This window comes from Crocodylus porosus, unplaced genomic scaffold, assembly GCF_001723895.1.
Source record: "Crocodylus porosus isolate Cpor-Errol unplaced genomic scaffold, CroPor_comp1, whole genome shotgun sequence".
Taxonomy (NCBI): domain Eukaryota; kingdom Metazoa; phylum Chordata; order Crocodylia; family Crocodylidae; genus Crocodylus; species Crocodylus porosus.
In genome coordinates this window covers 63,109,334-63,122,665 of record NW_017728906.1, presented here as the reverse complement: position 1 = coordinate 63,122,665, position 13,332 = coordinate 63,109,334, and the positions used below count along the sequence as shown (strand labels likewise).

Here is a 13,332-nt window from a genome sequence, read left to right as displayed (position 1 = left end):
TCCTATGACCCCAGCTGACTTCCTGCCCTTTGGGCAGGGGGCTGGACTCGATGATCTCCCGAGGTCCCTTCCAGCCCTAATGTCTATGATTTGGCTTTGCAGGGGGGAGGGGCAGGGGAATTTGGCAGCAGGGAATGGTGGCAATGTTAATGGCTACTGCTCCCCCACCACCAAATTCCCAATTCAGGGGGAGCCCTATGGGCCAAGTTCTGTCTCCATGGGCTATATTAGGCAGGCTGAGCTGTTTTAAGCTAATCAGGTCTGTAAATAAGCTGCTTGAATTGTTGAGCATTTCCTGTATGCAACCTGGGTAAGTGGCAAAAAGGTTTAATCAGAGTACTAGATAGGCCCTGATATTAAACTCCAGGCAAATCATTTTTGAAAATGTATAGCCTCTACTAAGATTTGTTTCAGTATCATAACCACTTAATTCATCCAGCTGTTGTGTGTCTAGTAAAACCCAGAATGGCATAAGGCACCTAAAATGGCAAAACAGTAAATCCAATACAAACATGTTACTAATGACCCCGTTTCCCTTTTATGAGAAAACACACATAAAATACATCTTATCTTCTGCTCTCAGCTCTGTTTAAAACTTCCTTTCAACCAGCAACCGTCTTTAATACCACCATATCATCATTCATATATGGGATTTAAGGCCAGGTACAGACGTTATATTTTTACCAGTGTAAGCGATCAGAAACTGGTCTATACCTGTAACAGAACAGAAGTTTGGCACACAACATTGGTTTATACCCATAACTGAAGTCTGGCACACAGACTGGTTTAAAAATGGTGGAACCCAGTCTCTGATTTGCTCCTCCCCGCCCCACCAAATGGAAAGTGTGTGTTCTGTTTGCTACCAAACTAAATTACATTGCTTACAGAAAGCTATGCAACTCAGATCAATTCCACCTCAGGCTTTTTGAATGTCTGTACCTACGCTAAGAGGCAGTGTTAGGCAAGCAGTTTGGAAGAGGTAGGGGATGGTGAGGGGAGATAGCTGCGGGCTCTGAGCCTGCAAAGGTCAGAGAAGGCATACATCTTCAGAGGTACTGAGTGGAGGATGAAGAACAAGCTCATTGTCAGTGGCTACTTATTTCATAAATGTAGACTGTCTTCCCCTATGATTGTGCTTCCTTAAGGCAAGCTCCGTAGGAGTGCAGAACTTGTACAATAAAATACTAGACTAAAATGTTCAAAAACAAAAAAAGCTTCAAATACTCAAATGTCAGCAGATTGTTTAAAATATGTTAAACTATAATTATTTGCCTTTTGATTATTAGTGTTTAGGGTGCATTCAGATTATAGGAAAGTAAGGCTGGAAGGGACCTCATAAAGTCATGTAATCCAGCCCTCTGTTCGAGGCAGGATCACCCTTAACTAAATCATCCTAGTTAAGTGTTTGATTAACCAGCTTTTTAAAATTACCAGGGATGGAGATTCTACAGCCTTTCTATGTAGCTTATTCCAATGCTTGGCCAATCTCATAATCAGAAAGTTCTTCCTTGTGTCCAAACTGAATTTCCTCTGCTGCAGTTTGAGGTCATTATTCCTAACCTGTCCCCTACAGCCAAAGAGAAAAGTCTATCTCTATCCTCAGATAATAATTCTGTTATAATTTTGTTAAACCAGGAAAATTTTTATTTTTAAATTGGCTAGGCTATTAATTATGAGCATGTCTGAAAATAAAGGGAATTTTAGAGCAGTTTTAACCCGTTTCCATTTCTCTCCATCAGATCAGATGCTTTACTTTCAAAAATGGCCAGTCCCATGTTATTTTGCACAAATTTAAGACTATTGGGATTTATACCAGTGTACAGATTACCTCATGGAGGCTTCCATACTGCTGCGAAACAACCAAAAGCTGACTGATGATGCGGTGAGGTTTCTCCTCTTTCCTACCTTCTACATTAGATGCAGGCTGCAGCCAAGGCTAGGGATTACGACTGAGATGTGCCAGTGGTTCCTTCTAGGACTTAAGACCAGAGGTTCCTGGGTAGAGGGTCTTGCCTCTCTGTTCAGGGTCTGACAGACTGCCAGATTTGGGGTGAAAAAGGATTTTTACCCCATGGTCAGACTGCAATGGAATGTGGAGATTTTTGCCTTCCTCTGCAGTAGGGAGTGTGGACCTCTGCTTAAGCTCTCTTGAGTGTATATTAACTACCTTTAACAGAAGCAGGACATTGGCTGCCATGCTCCTCGTTTCATCTGTGGCAGTTAGGGAGTTATGTGTTGTGTTGTGTTAGTATAGGTGGTAATTTTACTAAAAGGTTAGATTATGGACCTGTATAGGGTGGTTTGGATAGGGATGGTCCTGCCTCTGGCAGGCGGATGGACTAGATGACCTATGAAGGTCCCTTCCAGCTCTGCTTCTCTACAATTCTATAATTAAACTGAATGACATTAAAAGGAAACCTAAAATTGTGGTTTGCAACCGGGGCAAATGGAGCAGGCTGATCAACTCTCACAATCTTCAGTGAAATTTAGGAACGTATTTCCCACAAATGCCTTAAAAAAATTACAACTAAATGACTTTTAATATTATTTTTCACATGGAGATATTGATATCATAAATTAAACTGAGATTATCTGTGCAACTGTGGAAAGAACTGGAAAAATGAGAAAGGGCCCCTATGACAATCTCTTTCAAACTGTGGACCAATAAAGGTAGATTATGGTAAAAAATGCATTAAACAGCTACTCAGCTAGTTAAAATTTTGAATCGGACAGAATCTAGTTCTATGATTTGTGAATTAATAAACAACTTAACATATAAAGAGTGAATTTTGCTTGCTTAAATAAGTCTCTTGAAGGTAATCTCTAATATCTGTACAAAGTAGTAATTCAAAATGCAGATGTAAACATTTTATTTTACACCAGCTGAGAAGAAATTAACAACACTAGAATGAAATATTAAAATTTTTCAAGAATTGTGGCTTGATTTTTGGTTCATTGTTAGTTTCCTCTTACTAAAACAGGCAACCAATTACTTGCTAAGGGCAGAAAGGAAAAGAGAAGTCAGAAAGCAGTGGAATGGACAGAAAGGAGCATAATAAATCAAAACACTGAATGGAACGATTAAGTAAAAGTAGGGGCTTCCTTTTTCAAATCTTGTATTTAGTATGAACAGCTAAATAGATTAAAATAACCCTTTGTCTTTATTGACATGGTATAAAATTTTGTTTATATATAAAAAAGAAAAAGAATAAAAGGGGAAAAAACAGTGCTTTCCTGTCACAAGACTGAAACTGGCAAACACCATGTAGTGCAAGCTGAAGAAGAATGGTAAGGAGTCAAACTACATAAAAGGGGATTTAAATTTTGCCATATTTAAGTCTCTGGTATAGTGCAGGCTTCATGATGCCTGCTATGTAATCTCACATGTCCTTTGAGCATGAAGCCCCCTGAAATCAATAGGATGGTTTACTCATTTTTTCATTGAAAAGGGTAAAACTGTGATACTCAAACAAAAATGAGCATGTATGCAACTTTTCTTGAATTATATAACATTCTTCTGCTTCTCAAGTGTAGTAAAACAAAAACCATTAATAAAACAACTAAACATCACCATATAAAAGAGAACACTACTTCAAACAGTTCATCGGGACAGAATAGTTAACTAGAAGCGATCAGTTTACAAAATCAACATGGGCTTATATTTTACTGTTTGATGAAGAGAATAAATTTGAAACCACTTGTATAGCAGCAAACACTGTATTCATGATTGGATACAGGAATTTGAAAAGGGGAATGTGGGAGCAGTGACCAGCACTTGCAGGGTGGCTGCACGCTCTCTTCCAACCTCCCCCCAGTAACTGGGATGGGAAGACATTATTGAGAGACCAGAAGCCAGTGACTTTTTGGCTAAGTACAGACAGTCTAAAAGCCCAAGGCAGAATTGTTTCAGTGTCTGCAGGTTAGTTTAAGCTTGTGTAGACTAAACCAATAAGCAAGTGAACAGACAGTCGCTTTGGATTCTGGAAATGCAGCCACATGCCTGTAGTGGCCCAGGCCAGAAGCCAAGGAACGCTAAAGCACACCTCCCCACTCAGCTGAAGCAAACAACCTGGGCCAAGGCTAACCCACCCATTCTGCACGGGAGGGATATGCAGGGAAGGTGCAAAGCATCTTGGGATGCAGGAGGGTTATAAGTTAACTTGAACCTGGAGAGGATCTCGAACAGCAGTTCAATAAATTGGTTTAACCTAAATCAGTTTTGTCTAATACTATAACCACCCTGGTTTATCTTAAACCAGTTTTGGCCATTTTGAAAGCAGAACTGAACTTCTGTTGTGTTACAAATTTGAACCTGTTTCAAATCACTTATACCAATTTATGTGCAACTTCTGTCCCTAGCCTTTAGGTCCCCAAAGTAGGAAAAAAATCCTGCTTCCCCACACATAACCTGACATGTCCTCTCCCATTTACTCCCTTCCCTACCTGCCAGTGCCATTGTCCCTGGCTGACCTAGGGGCAGGAGGACCTCCAAAGCAATCCTGCCCTCCTGCAGCTAGGCTGCACAGGGAGACAGGCTCAGCCAGGGGTACTGGCAGAAAGTGGGTTCTCCCTCCTTGAACCTGCTCCCAAGCTGATGGGGAACACTGGGGTGGGGGGATCAGATAGGGAGAGAGAACTCATGTACACATACAACATAGAATATCTTTGTAGCTGGTTTTTATGGTGCCTGAAAATTGAATGTATGGCTTGCCCCATCTCCATACTGACATACCTGTTGGCATCAGGGTGGGGCTGACCTGAGCCCAGTTGGATACCACAGGCTGTTCCCAGTCCCTGTGCCCCATGCCCTTGCACAGCCCAGCATCGATGCCTAGGGGGCTGCAAGTGCCAGGTGGGGAGAGTGAATTAGCTCCCTCCATTTGGCCTGTTCAAAGCTGTGCACCCAGCAGTCCCATCAGGACTGTACCTTGCGCAGCTTTTGACTTGTCAGTGTATGTAAAACACAGGATCTGGGTGCCATATGTGCTGACAAGTTGAAAAAGCATGATTGGGATCTGATCCCTGATTTCCTCAAACTACACATCCTGCACGTGGCATGGCAGGCTATCCGATTATTCCGATCTGGGATGAGTTCCTATTGTGTCATTAAATTAACTTGTACTGGGGGCCCAAGACTCACTCTTGTGCAGTGGCCATGTTTTTTTAAAAGTAAAGTACTAGTTCATTTTGTGAAGAGTCTAACGCTGTCAGAGTAGGCACACGAGGTGTTTTCTGAAAATACCTACATCAGGCACGTCAGGGGACCTAGACATTTGTTTGCCAAGCCCCTGGATCACAATCAGGCTTAGATGGGGGAAGGGACACTTACAAAAGCTTAGTGAGGCAGCTTTGCACTAGGGGCAGCTGTGATGTCTAGGGCAGTAATGGCTGCCTTTGCGCCCCCCACAAAGGTGGGACTACGAGCTGCTGCCTTGGTTGTCCCCAGCCTTCCCTCTAAGCTGAGTGGCATGTGCAGCTATGCAGGCGCACCTGGCAGTGCGACATGAGCATGCCTGCACAGCCACACATGCCTCACAGCTTACAGGAAACACTGGTTGTCCCCCTCAGTTACACTGCTTGATGGCAAGTTGTTCAGATCAAGACAGTTCTAAGCATGCCACAGAAGCAGAATTCCACACATTTATGCACATTTAGATTGAAACAGGAGAAGGCTTATTGAGTTTAGATGCCACTACCCCATCTAGATCAGTTTTGGACTTGGGTGGAATTTAAGTGTTTACGTCCTTTTTTTTTTAAATGCATTTACAGTCCTTATTTGATTTCACCTGCATTAAAAACGAAGGGTTAAAATAAGTTAAACAGTACAAACTTAAAATGTATTTCAGTAAATGTATTTATTTAAGTAAGAAAACAACTAAATTTAAGTAAGCTAGATCTTCCCTGAACTTGGAAATTTACTGAAATAGGTTTTTTTTCCCAATTTATCTTAATCCACTGGATTTATTATTATGACTAATTCTTCTGAAAAAAATCTTATTCCAAAACAAGTGGCCTCACAGAGGTTTATACTGAAAATAAAAAACCCAGCATTCCATTCAAGTTATTTCAGGAAATTTCCAAATACAGAGAAACTCTAAGCGTCTGAAGGGAAAATAGCACCAAGCTTTACATGAAATTATGTGCGTTTGTTCAAACAAACAAACAAACAAACAAACCAAAAATAAAACATTGTAAAGAACTGCAATACCCGTTGAAGTGGTAAATGGAACTAACCTTTCTTCCAGGTTTCAAAGTTTTTTTCCTTGTTTTGAGATTTTCAGTATGAGTGGCATTTTTTGTCAAGGGACCATTTTTTGGAGACTTGCCCTTCATAGGAACTACAGATTGCCCGGTAGGTTTAGCCCGACTTTGTTTTCTGCCCCGCTGAGCTGATGCTGAAGCAGACTTCTGTGGCGACTGCATTGCACTCCGGGTCACTTTGGAAGGGGAATACTGGGTTTTTGCACCAGTCTTAGTAGTGGAAACTGAGGAAATACAAAAGCAAAGGAGGGGAAAAAACCCACTCAAAATGAATTCCAGAATCTGAAGACATTTTATATCATTAGGCTGGGGTTAATTTGTTCTAGCAAAGCAGGTATTTTAAGAACTATTTAAAAAAATGCTGCATATTCATTTTTAAAATTATATTTAAAAATATCAAACAGTAACAGGCATTTAGTGTCACTACTTAATTTATCTAAATCTGAAAGTAACAGAATCTGTTCCATCCAAAATGTATTCAAGAGCAATTATTCTACAAGGAATTATTTTCAGATACAATTCAAAGGCTATTTGAATCCACTCACCCCACAGATGTTTCTTATAGTTTTTGCTATTACTACTAACAAACTTACGTTTTTATTATGCTTTTTCATCCAAAAGAATCTCAAAGGGTCTTACTGTAAGAAATCAATCCACCCACCTCTAAAGGCAGTTGCTGCCAAAGTAATCAATGCAACTATTTAACAGTGTACAATGTTAGAAAAGAATTTTGAGCAGAAGATAAAGAAAAACATTCAAGTACAAAGTAGTAATTTTTTATAAGCAAAATAAAAAATAATTAGAATTTGTCACAGATACTAGAATAAAAACCAAAGTCCTTGTGGAAAATGCAAAAGATGACATATTAAATGATCATTTCTTCAGCTTTAAAATTCCTTGTAAGAAGGAATTGACAGCATCATGGCTCACCATTTTCATCTTAATCCTGCTCGGAAAAAAAGAAAAGTAAAGAACAACAGCTATGAAATAGTTTCTTGGTGTATCTAAATGTCCTTTGCAGGTTCTTTCATCCATATAAAATATTGCTTAACCCTATGTAATTCATCAGGTATGACCATCTCACAGCTTAAAAGCAACAGGCTGAAAGCCAAAATCAAAGTTCTGTTAAGCAAAGGCTTCCAAGTTAGCAATATATTTTCACCCATTTTATTTTTCTCTAAAGCACTAAAGATGAATTTATTATAACAATTTATTTGGTAACAGACTGACAATAAAGGACAACATAAGATAACAAATACATGGGAGTTGTTTTACATAGATAGCACTGATGAGAATGTACATCTTGTTACTCCCCAGTACCACCTGTGGCCAAGTCAAAAAGCAATACCTGGTTCCAAAAAAACCTGTACCTATTTTTCTTTAGCAAGATAAATGATAAAGAGAGACATAGAAGCCTTCTGAGGAAGAGGTAAGCCAGTAGAGGCATTAGTCAACCCTTGTACCGCAAGGGGAAAAAAGAAAGTTCCCTTAAAAAAAAAAAAATCACCTGAAATTAACATACAAAATAATTCCCTCCCCCCCCCCCCAGGCAGCCTACAGCCTAACTATTCACATACAAAATGTAAAAGATCTGCTTTGATGGATTCTCTGTCACTGGAGGTCTTAAATCAAGACTGGATGTCTTTCCTAAAAGATATACTTTCACTCAGCCAGAAACTTGGAGGTTTCCACATGCAAGAATCACTATTGCCTATCCTGTACAGGAGACTGGACTAGATGATCACAATTGTTCTCCCTGGCCTTAAAAAAAAACAAAACTACAAATGAAAATGTGAGGGACTTTACATTAAAGGTTAAGGCGGAATGGACAAACCTATAGTGTCTGATCTGGAACACTGCTACAAGCTAAAAATAGAGATCAGGGTGAACTTAAAGTATTTGCACTTTCTCCAGTTTTGTGGACAAAGGTATGCTACTTAAAACATGATTCACATTGAACATAAATAAAACCTTCAAATAAAACCAGAAGTTACATTAGTATGGACATCTAGACAGGCCATTACTACCAGGCTTTACAATACAGTATTTAGTGCTGAGCTACATGTGTGTTATATACCATAACAACCTAGCATTCAGCATTATAACTAATGCTTTTCCTTCGATATATCAGTTACATCAGTTAAAAGAAAAATAATTTAACAGAAAAGCAAAATTAACTGTGAACCCCAAAATGATATCTTAAATGATCATAAACAAAAGTTCTATAAATACAAGTCTAGAACACTTCAGGATAATTGAATTATGCATGTTTGCTTTATGCCCCTTATAGATCAAATGTCCTTACAAATATTTGTAATGCTAAATATATATTGAATCCATTTCTCTGTCACAAACTGTCTCTACACATCAGGAAGGAAAAAACTTCTGAACCTGGAAAGTAATCACTTTCCTTTCACTTACATAGTTGAAGATTTATAAGATTTCATGCATAGCATCTTAAAGTAAGTTTGAATGAAATTTTAACCAATGCAGATAACATCATTCATTATACACTTCTGACTCTTGCAAGTGACAACAGTGAAAGCCGGGGAAGATTATAATATTCCTTTATGTTTATTCTAATATAAAATACAACTATTTTTATTCATTTATTCTTATCTCACAATTTTGTGTTTAATAAATGTCATAAAGTTGCAAATAAATGTTTGCTATACAAATTTGTTGTGTCCGTGTATACTGAAACGAAGCAAACACATTCACATATTTTTTCCCACTGGAAATGAAATATTAAATACATAAATAATTTTAAAGTCATGATAAAACAAGTACTATCAAGTTCTAAAGAGCATAGGTACATGTTTCTACATACAGAGCAAATATTTAGTCCTTTGTAGAAAGGATGGATATCTATAAACAAAGACTAACAATACAAGCAGTACAAACCATTCCATGATGCACTGTTGAAATACAATATAAAAGCATTTTTATTGCACCATCTTCCTACCTTGATATTCCAGAGAACCAAATATTAGCTGCATTGACCATTAAGGGGGTTTGGCTCCCATTTGTTCATTTTTCTTCTTACTAGGACTGAAACTGATTTTTTGAATAAGCAAGACTACAACAAAGCCCATGCTGCCTATGCAGCAGAACTGAAATAGTAGCAAATGGGGATGGACCTATTTGCATTTGTTGATTTAAAGGGGGGGGTGGTAGAGGAGAGTGAGAGACTGCAAAAGTAATTCGCATATTGTCTGCAGGCTGTATTGACAGTGATCATCAGTCACCTGCTCATACTTCCTTCACCCCTGCCTTCAGTGGGAGACCAAAGGTTACACTGGGTCACAGAATCTGGAAAGAAATGAAAAGACATGCAAAATCTAGCTGCCAACCCACTGCATCTGTGGACAAAGTTATCCCCACTGGACCACATGTTCCAAAAACTAAGACATTTTAATAGTCTCAAGAGAACTTGTTAAAATATATCAATGAAAAGAAGAGAGAGAAAAAATACCAGGCTCTGCTTGCAATTACTGCAGTATTTAGATAGAATATTTACAACAGAAACAGCACATTTGCTTTTTCAGCATACTGCTTTGCATCACAATGGTCTTCTCATTTGCACAAACAAAATAAAGCATTTGTTTCATTCTGTTCCTCTGGAAAAAAATATCAACTGTTCAAGTTCCATGGGTTTGATGCATATAATTTAAGTACATAGCATTCCTTCCAATGTCTCAACCTAAATTTAAAAAGTTATTAAAACTCCTTAGAAAAGATAGTCATGTTGAACTAAAACTACAGATGTGCATTATCAACTTTAATGAAAGCCTATACAGTTTTAAACATTAACAAAATATTCAGTTTTGAAAGTTCGCAGAGCTTTTTAATTTCGCTACTGTTGTATTAAAGGTGATATGTGAATGTTTAAGTTAGAAAAATATGCAAGAACTTCCAGGATATCAGTTATTACTACCATGAAAACATTTTCAAATGCTCCGAAGTCAAATTACTGCCCTGATAATGCCATCTCTATAACTTTATGATTAACACATGAAGGAGAAAAGATCTAAATGTCCTGTCATACAACTTCTGCAATCGGTGCTAAAGTCTTCATTCACAAAAGCAAACTCGTTGAAGATACTCTATATGAATAAGCCAAATTCAGTTTGGCTTACTCAGGCAATCAAAATACCTGAGCTCCTGTGTAGGGAACCAGGGGATTTGACCATAGGTTATTATACTGGAGATTTTTCTATTAGGCTTCTTCAGAGAGTTGAGTAATTGGTAAACCTAAAGCTACAAAAAACTCATTCAAGATGTGGGAAGCCTAATCAGAAGACTAGACATTCTTCTTCAAATATAAAATTTGCCTTAAAAAAATTGTCTTTCATTTTATGCTGTTCACCTTAAGTAAAGCAGAATAAGGCATAAAACTGCAGAATTTGTAATATGAATGACTTAATTCAGACAGACTTGCAGAAAGGTAATGACTGAAAGTTGTTAGAAGCACTGAAATAAAATTACAAGAAAACAGATCCAATGATAGTTCTGTGTGTATGACTCCCTTGCAGTGGTGTAATGATGGGTGGGTGAGTACTACAGGGCATGAGTCCTGGATGCTGCCTAAGGTGGGGTGCCAGAATGGAGCTGGAGGGGCTTCTCACCCTCCTGCTGTCTCCTCCTCCCTTCCTCCTTCATCTTCTCTGTAACAGCTCAGCAGTGGGGAGAGCAATGCAGCAGTAGCTGTGGCTGAGGAGTGGGTGCACAAGTAGGCTTCAGTAAAGAGCATCCTGGGAAATGTACTTCTAAACTCTGAGAAATAGCTTTAGAGTTGTATAAGGTGGACTCTGAAAACGGAGGCATAACTCTGGCTGCATGTGACACTGTAGCAGCAACAGAGGTTTGCAGTTGCAGGGGGAAACGTCACCTCTTTTTTTTGGCCAATGCACATCAGTGATTTTTGGGCTGCTTGACATGCAGGTCAGTGGCAAAAAAAAAAAAAGAGAGGACATCTCCCCAAACATCTGCAAACCTCAGGATGCTGTTCCAGCACCAGGCGCCTCCTCTACTGCTGAAGCAGGAGCTGAAGCAGCTGCTGTAGGAAAGCGCAGTATGCAGGGGGAGGGAAGATGAGGGACTGCCCAGGAAGCAGCACTTGCCAATTATACATCTGCTCCCTCAGAGTTCTGGGCATGCATTGCAGAGTACCTTCTGAATGAAGTCCAACGCATTAATCTGGGCAGAAGAATAATTCAATCTGAAAGATGTTATGTGATTAATATACTATTAATATATACTGTTTTTTTCCTTTTTTTCTTTTGCATTGCTTATTGTTATTTGTATTCTGACAGCATCTTTCCACATCAAATTAGGGAACCAGTATACACCAAAAAAAATATACCCACATATTCATGGACAGACCTCTCCTGCATCTATAGAGCTTAACAAACAAAATAGACAAGGCAGAAAGAGTGAGAGAAAGAAAATCTCTCCCTCCTTTACAGATGAGAAAAGTAACGCAAAGAGATTAAGTCCAAGTTCCTAAAAGAAGTCCATGGAAGAGCCTCGTAGGTTTCACTCCAGTCCTTTACTCACAACACCAGACTTCGATGAGATGGGTCAAAATTATTATGATGTTGAGCTAGGAGGAAGAGAAAGTTTTGGAATAAAAAAAACAGCTGCCAAGAATCACAGTGTGCGAAATTTATTAAAGTATTTTGGAGACACAAGATCAATAAAAAGGACCTTTAATATACAATAGCTATTTAATATGGTATTTGGAAGCTGTAAGGTTAAAGGGTATACACAAATACACCCAAAAATTCTTAATTCTATTGCTGCCTTAAAAGCAAAACTGTACTTAAGAGAATATTCTTCTTTGGCAAGGAGAGGGACAGCATGATTTAATTCACTAACTTCTTTTACTTTCATTATTCTATCAAAGCAGGTTAAAATCTTGAATGAGACTTTCAGTCTCCTTTTATTTCTTTTTCATGAAGGTGAAACCTGGACCTCATAATAAAATGGAAGAGAACAGTTATTTCATTCAAAACCATCTGGTTATTTGGAGGTGAGTGACCTCCCCCTTTTTCCCCAGCCACTCTGCCAGACTGAAAGAATCTGACTCCCCTCGTCACAGTTTTCTCTCACACATTAAAACAGAGGAAAATCCAAGAGATGCTCAAAACCACCATCTGTAAAATGGATCTGTAATCCTAATGACTGCCTGAAAACCAGTAAAGATCTAAGCTGCCTAACAATATTCAAAATAAGCAACACCACCTTCCAAAGAGAAAACCACTCTTAAAAACGAAACAGCACACCCTACAATCCTCACAATCCTAAGAAAAGGCAATCCTTAGTGTAGAAAACTTCCAACTGGAGTTCTATCTCCATGCCTAAGCCAAATGAACAAAATCATAATCAAGCTCCAAGAACAGAACTAGGTAGGCAAAACTCTAAGACACTCCTTTTCAATAAAATATTTCTAGTATAACTGTATGAAGTACCTAAATATACCATATTTTCGCAAATAGAAGGTAACACTCTTTAGAAGACAACTCCCCAATAATTAGATTCTATATCTGGAAAGTTCATAAATCTGTTACAATTTTCCAGGTATAAAATCTAAATATTGGAATTTTGTCTTGAATTTGTCCCTCTTCCACTGCTACAGCAGGCATAATTAATCTGGAGGGTGAGACAGACCTTTTAATCTTTGCTTTCCCCCAACATTTCTGGGATCCTGTGACCCGGCTGACTTCCTGTCCCTGGGGCAGGAGGCTGGACTCGATGATCCTCCGGGGTCCCTTCCAGGCCAAATGTTTCATAGTTGGTAGGGTCAGAAGGGACCTGAGCAGATCATCAAGTCTGACCCCCTGCCATGGCAGGAAAAGGTACTAGGGTCAAACGACCCCAGCAAGGTGTTCATCTAGCCTCCTCTTAAAGACCCCCGGGGTAGGAGCCTGCACCACTTCACTTGGAAGTTGGTTCCAGATCCTAGCCGCCCTGACCGTGAAGTAGCACCTCCTGATGTCTAATCTGAATCTACCCTCTGCCAGCTTGTGACCGTTATTTCTAGTCACTCCTGGCGGTGCTCGGGGGAAC

At 39.0% G+C, this 13,332-nt stretch overlaps 1 protein-coding gene across 6 annotated transcripts in view; it reads right to left on the bottom strand.

Moving 5' to 3' along the window:
- SCML2 (sex comb on midleg-like 2 (Drosophila)) overlaps positions 1 to 13,332 on the bottom strand; it is a 92,774-nt gene that overhangs the window by 22,490 nt on the left and 56,952 nt on the right. For all 6 annotated transcript variants that reach the window (XM_019529246.1, XM_019529245.1, XM_019529242.1 and 3 more), the window contains one exon: positions 6,235 to 6,485. In XM_019529246.1, the coding sequence (XP_019384791.1) occupies positions 6,235 to 6,485 (251 nt within the window). The remainder of the gene's footprint in view (positions 1 to 6,234; positions 6,486 to 13,332) is intronic.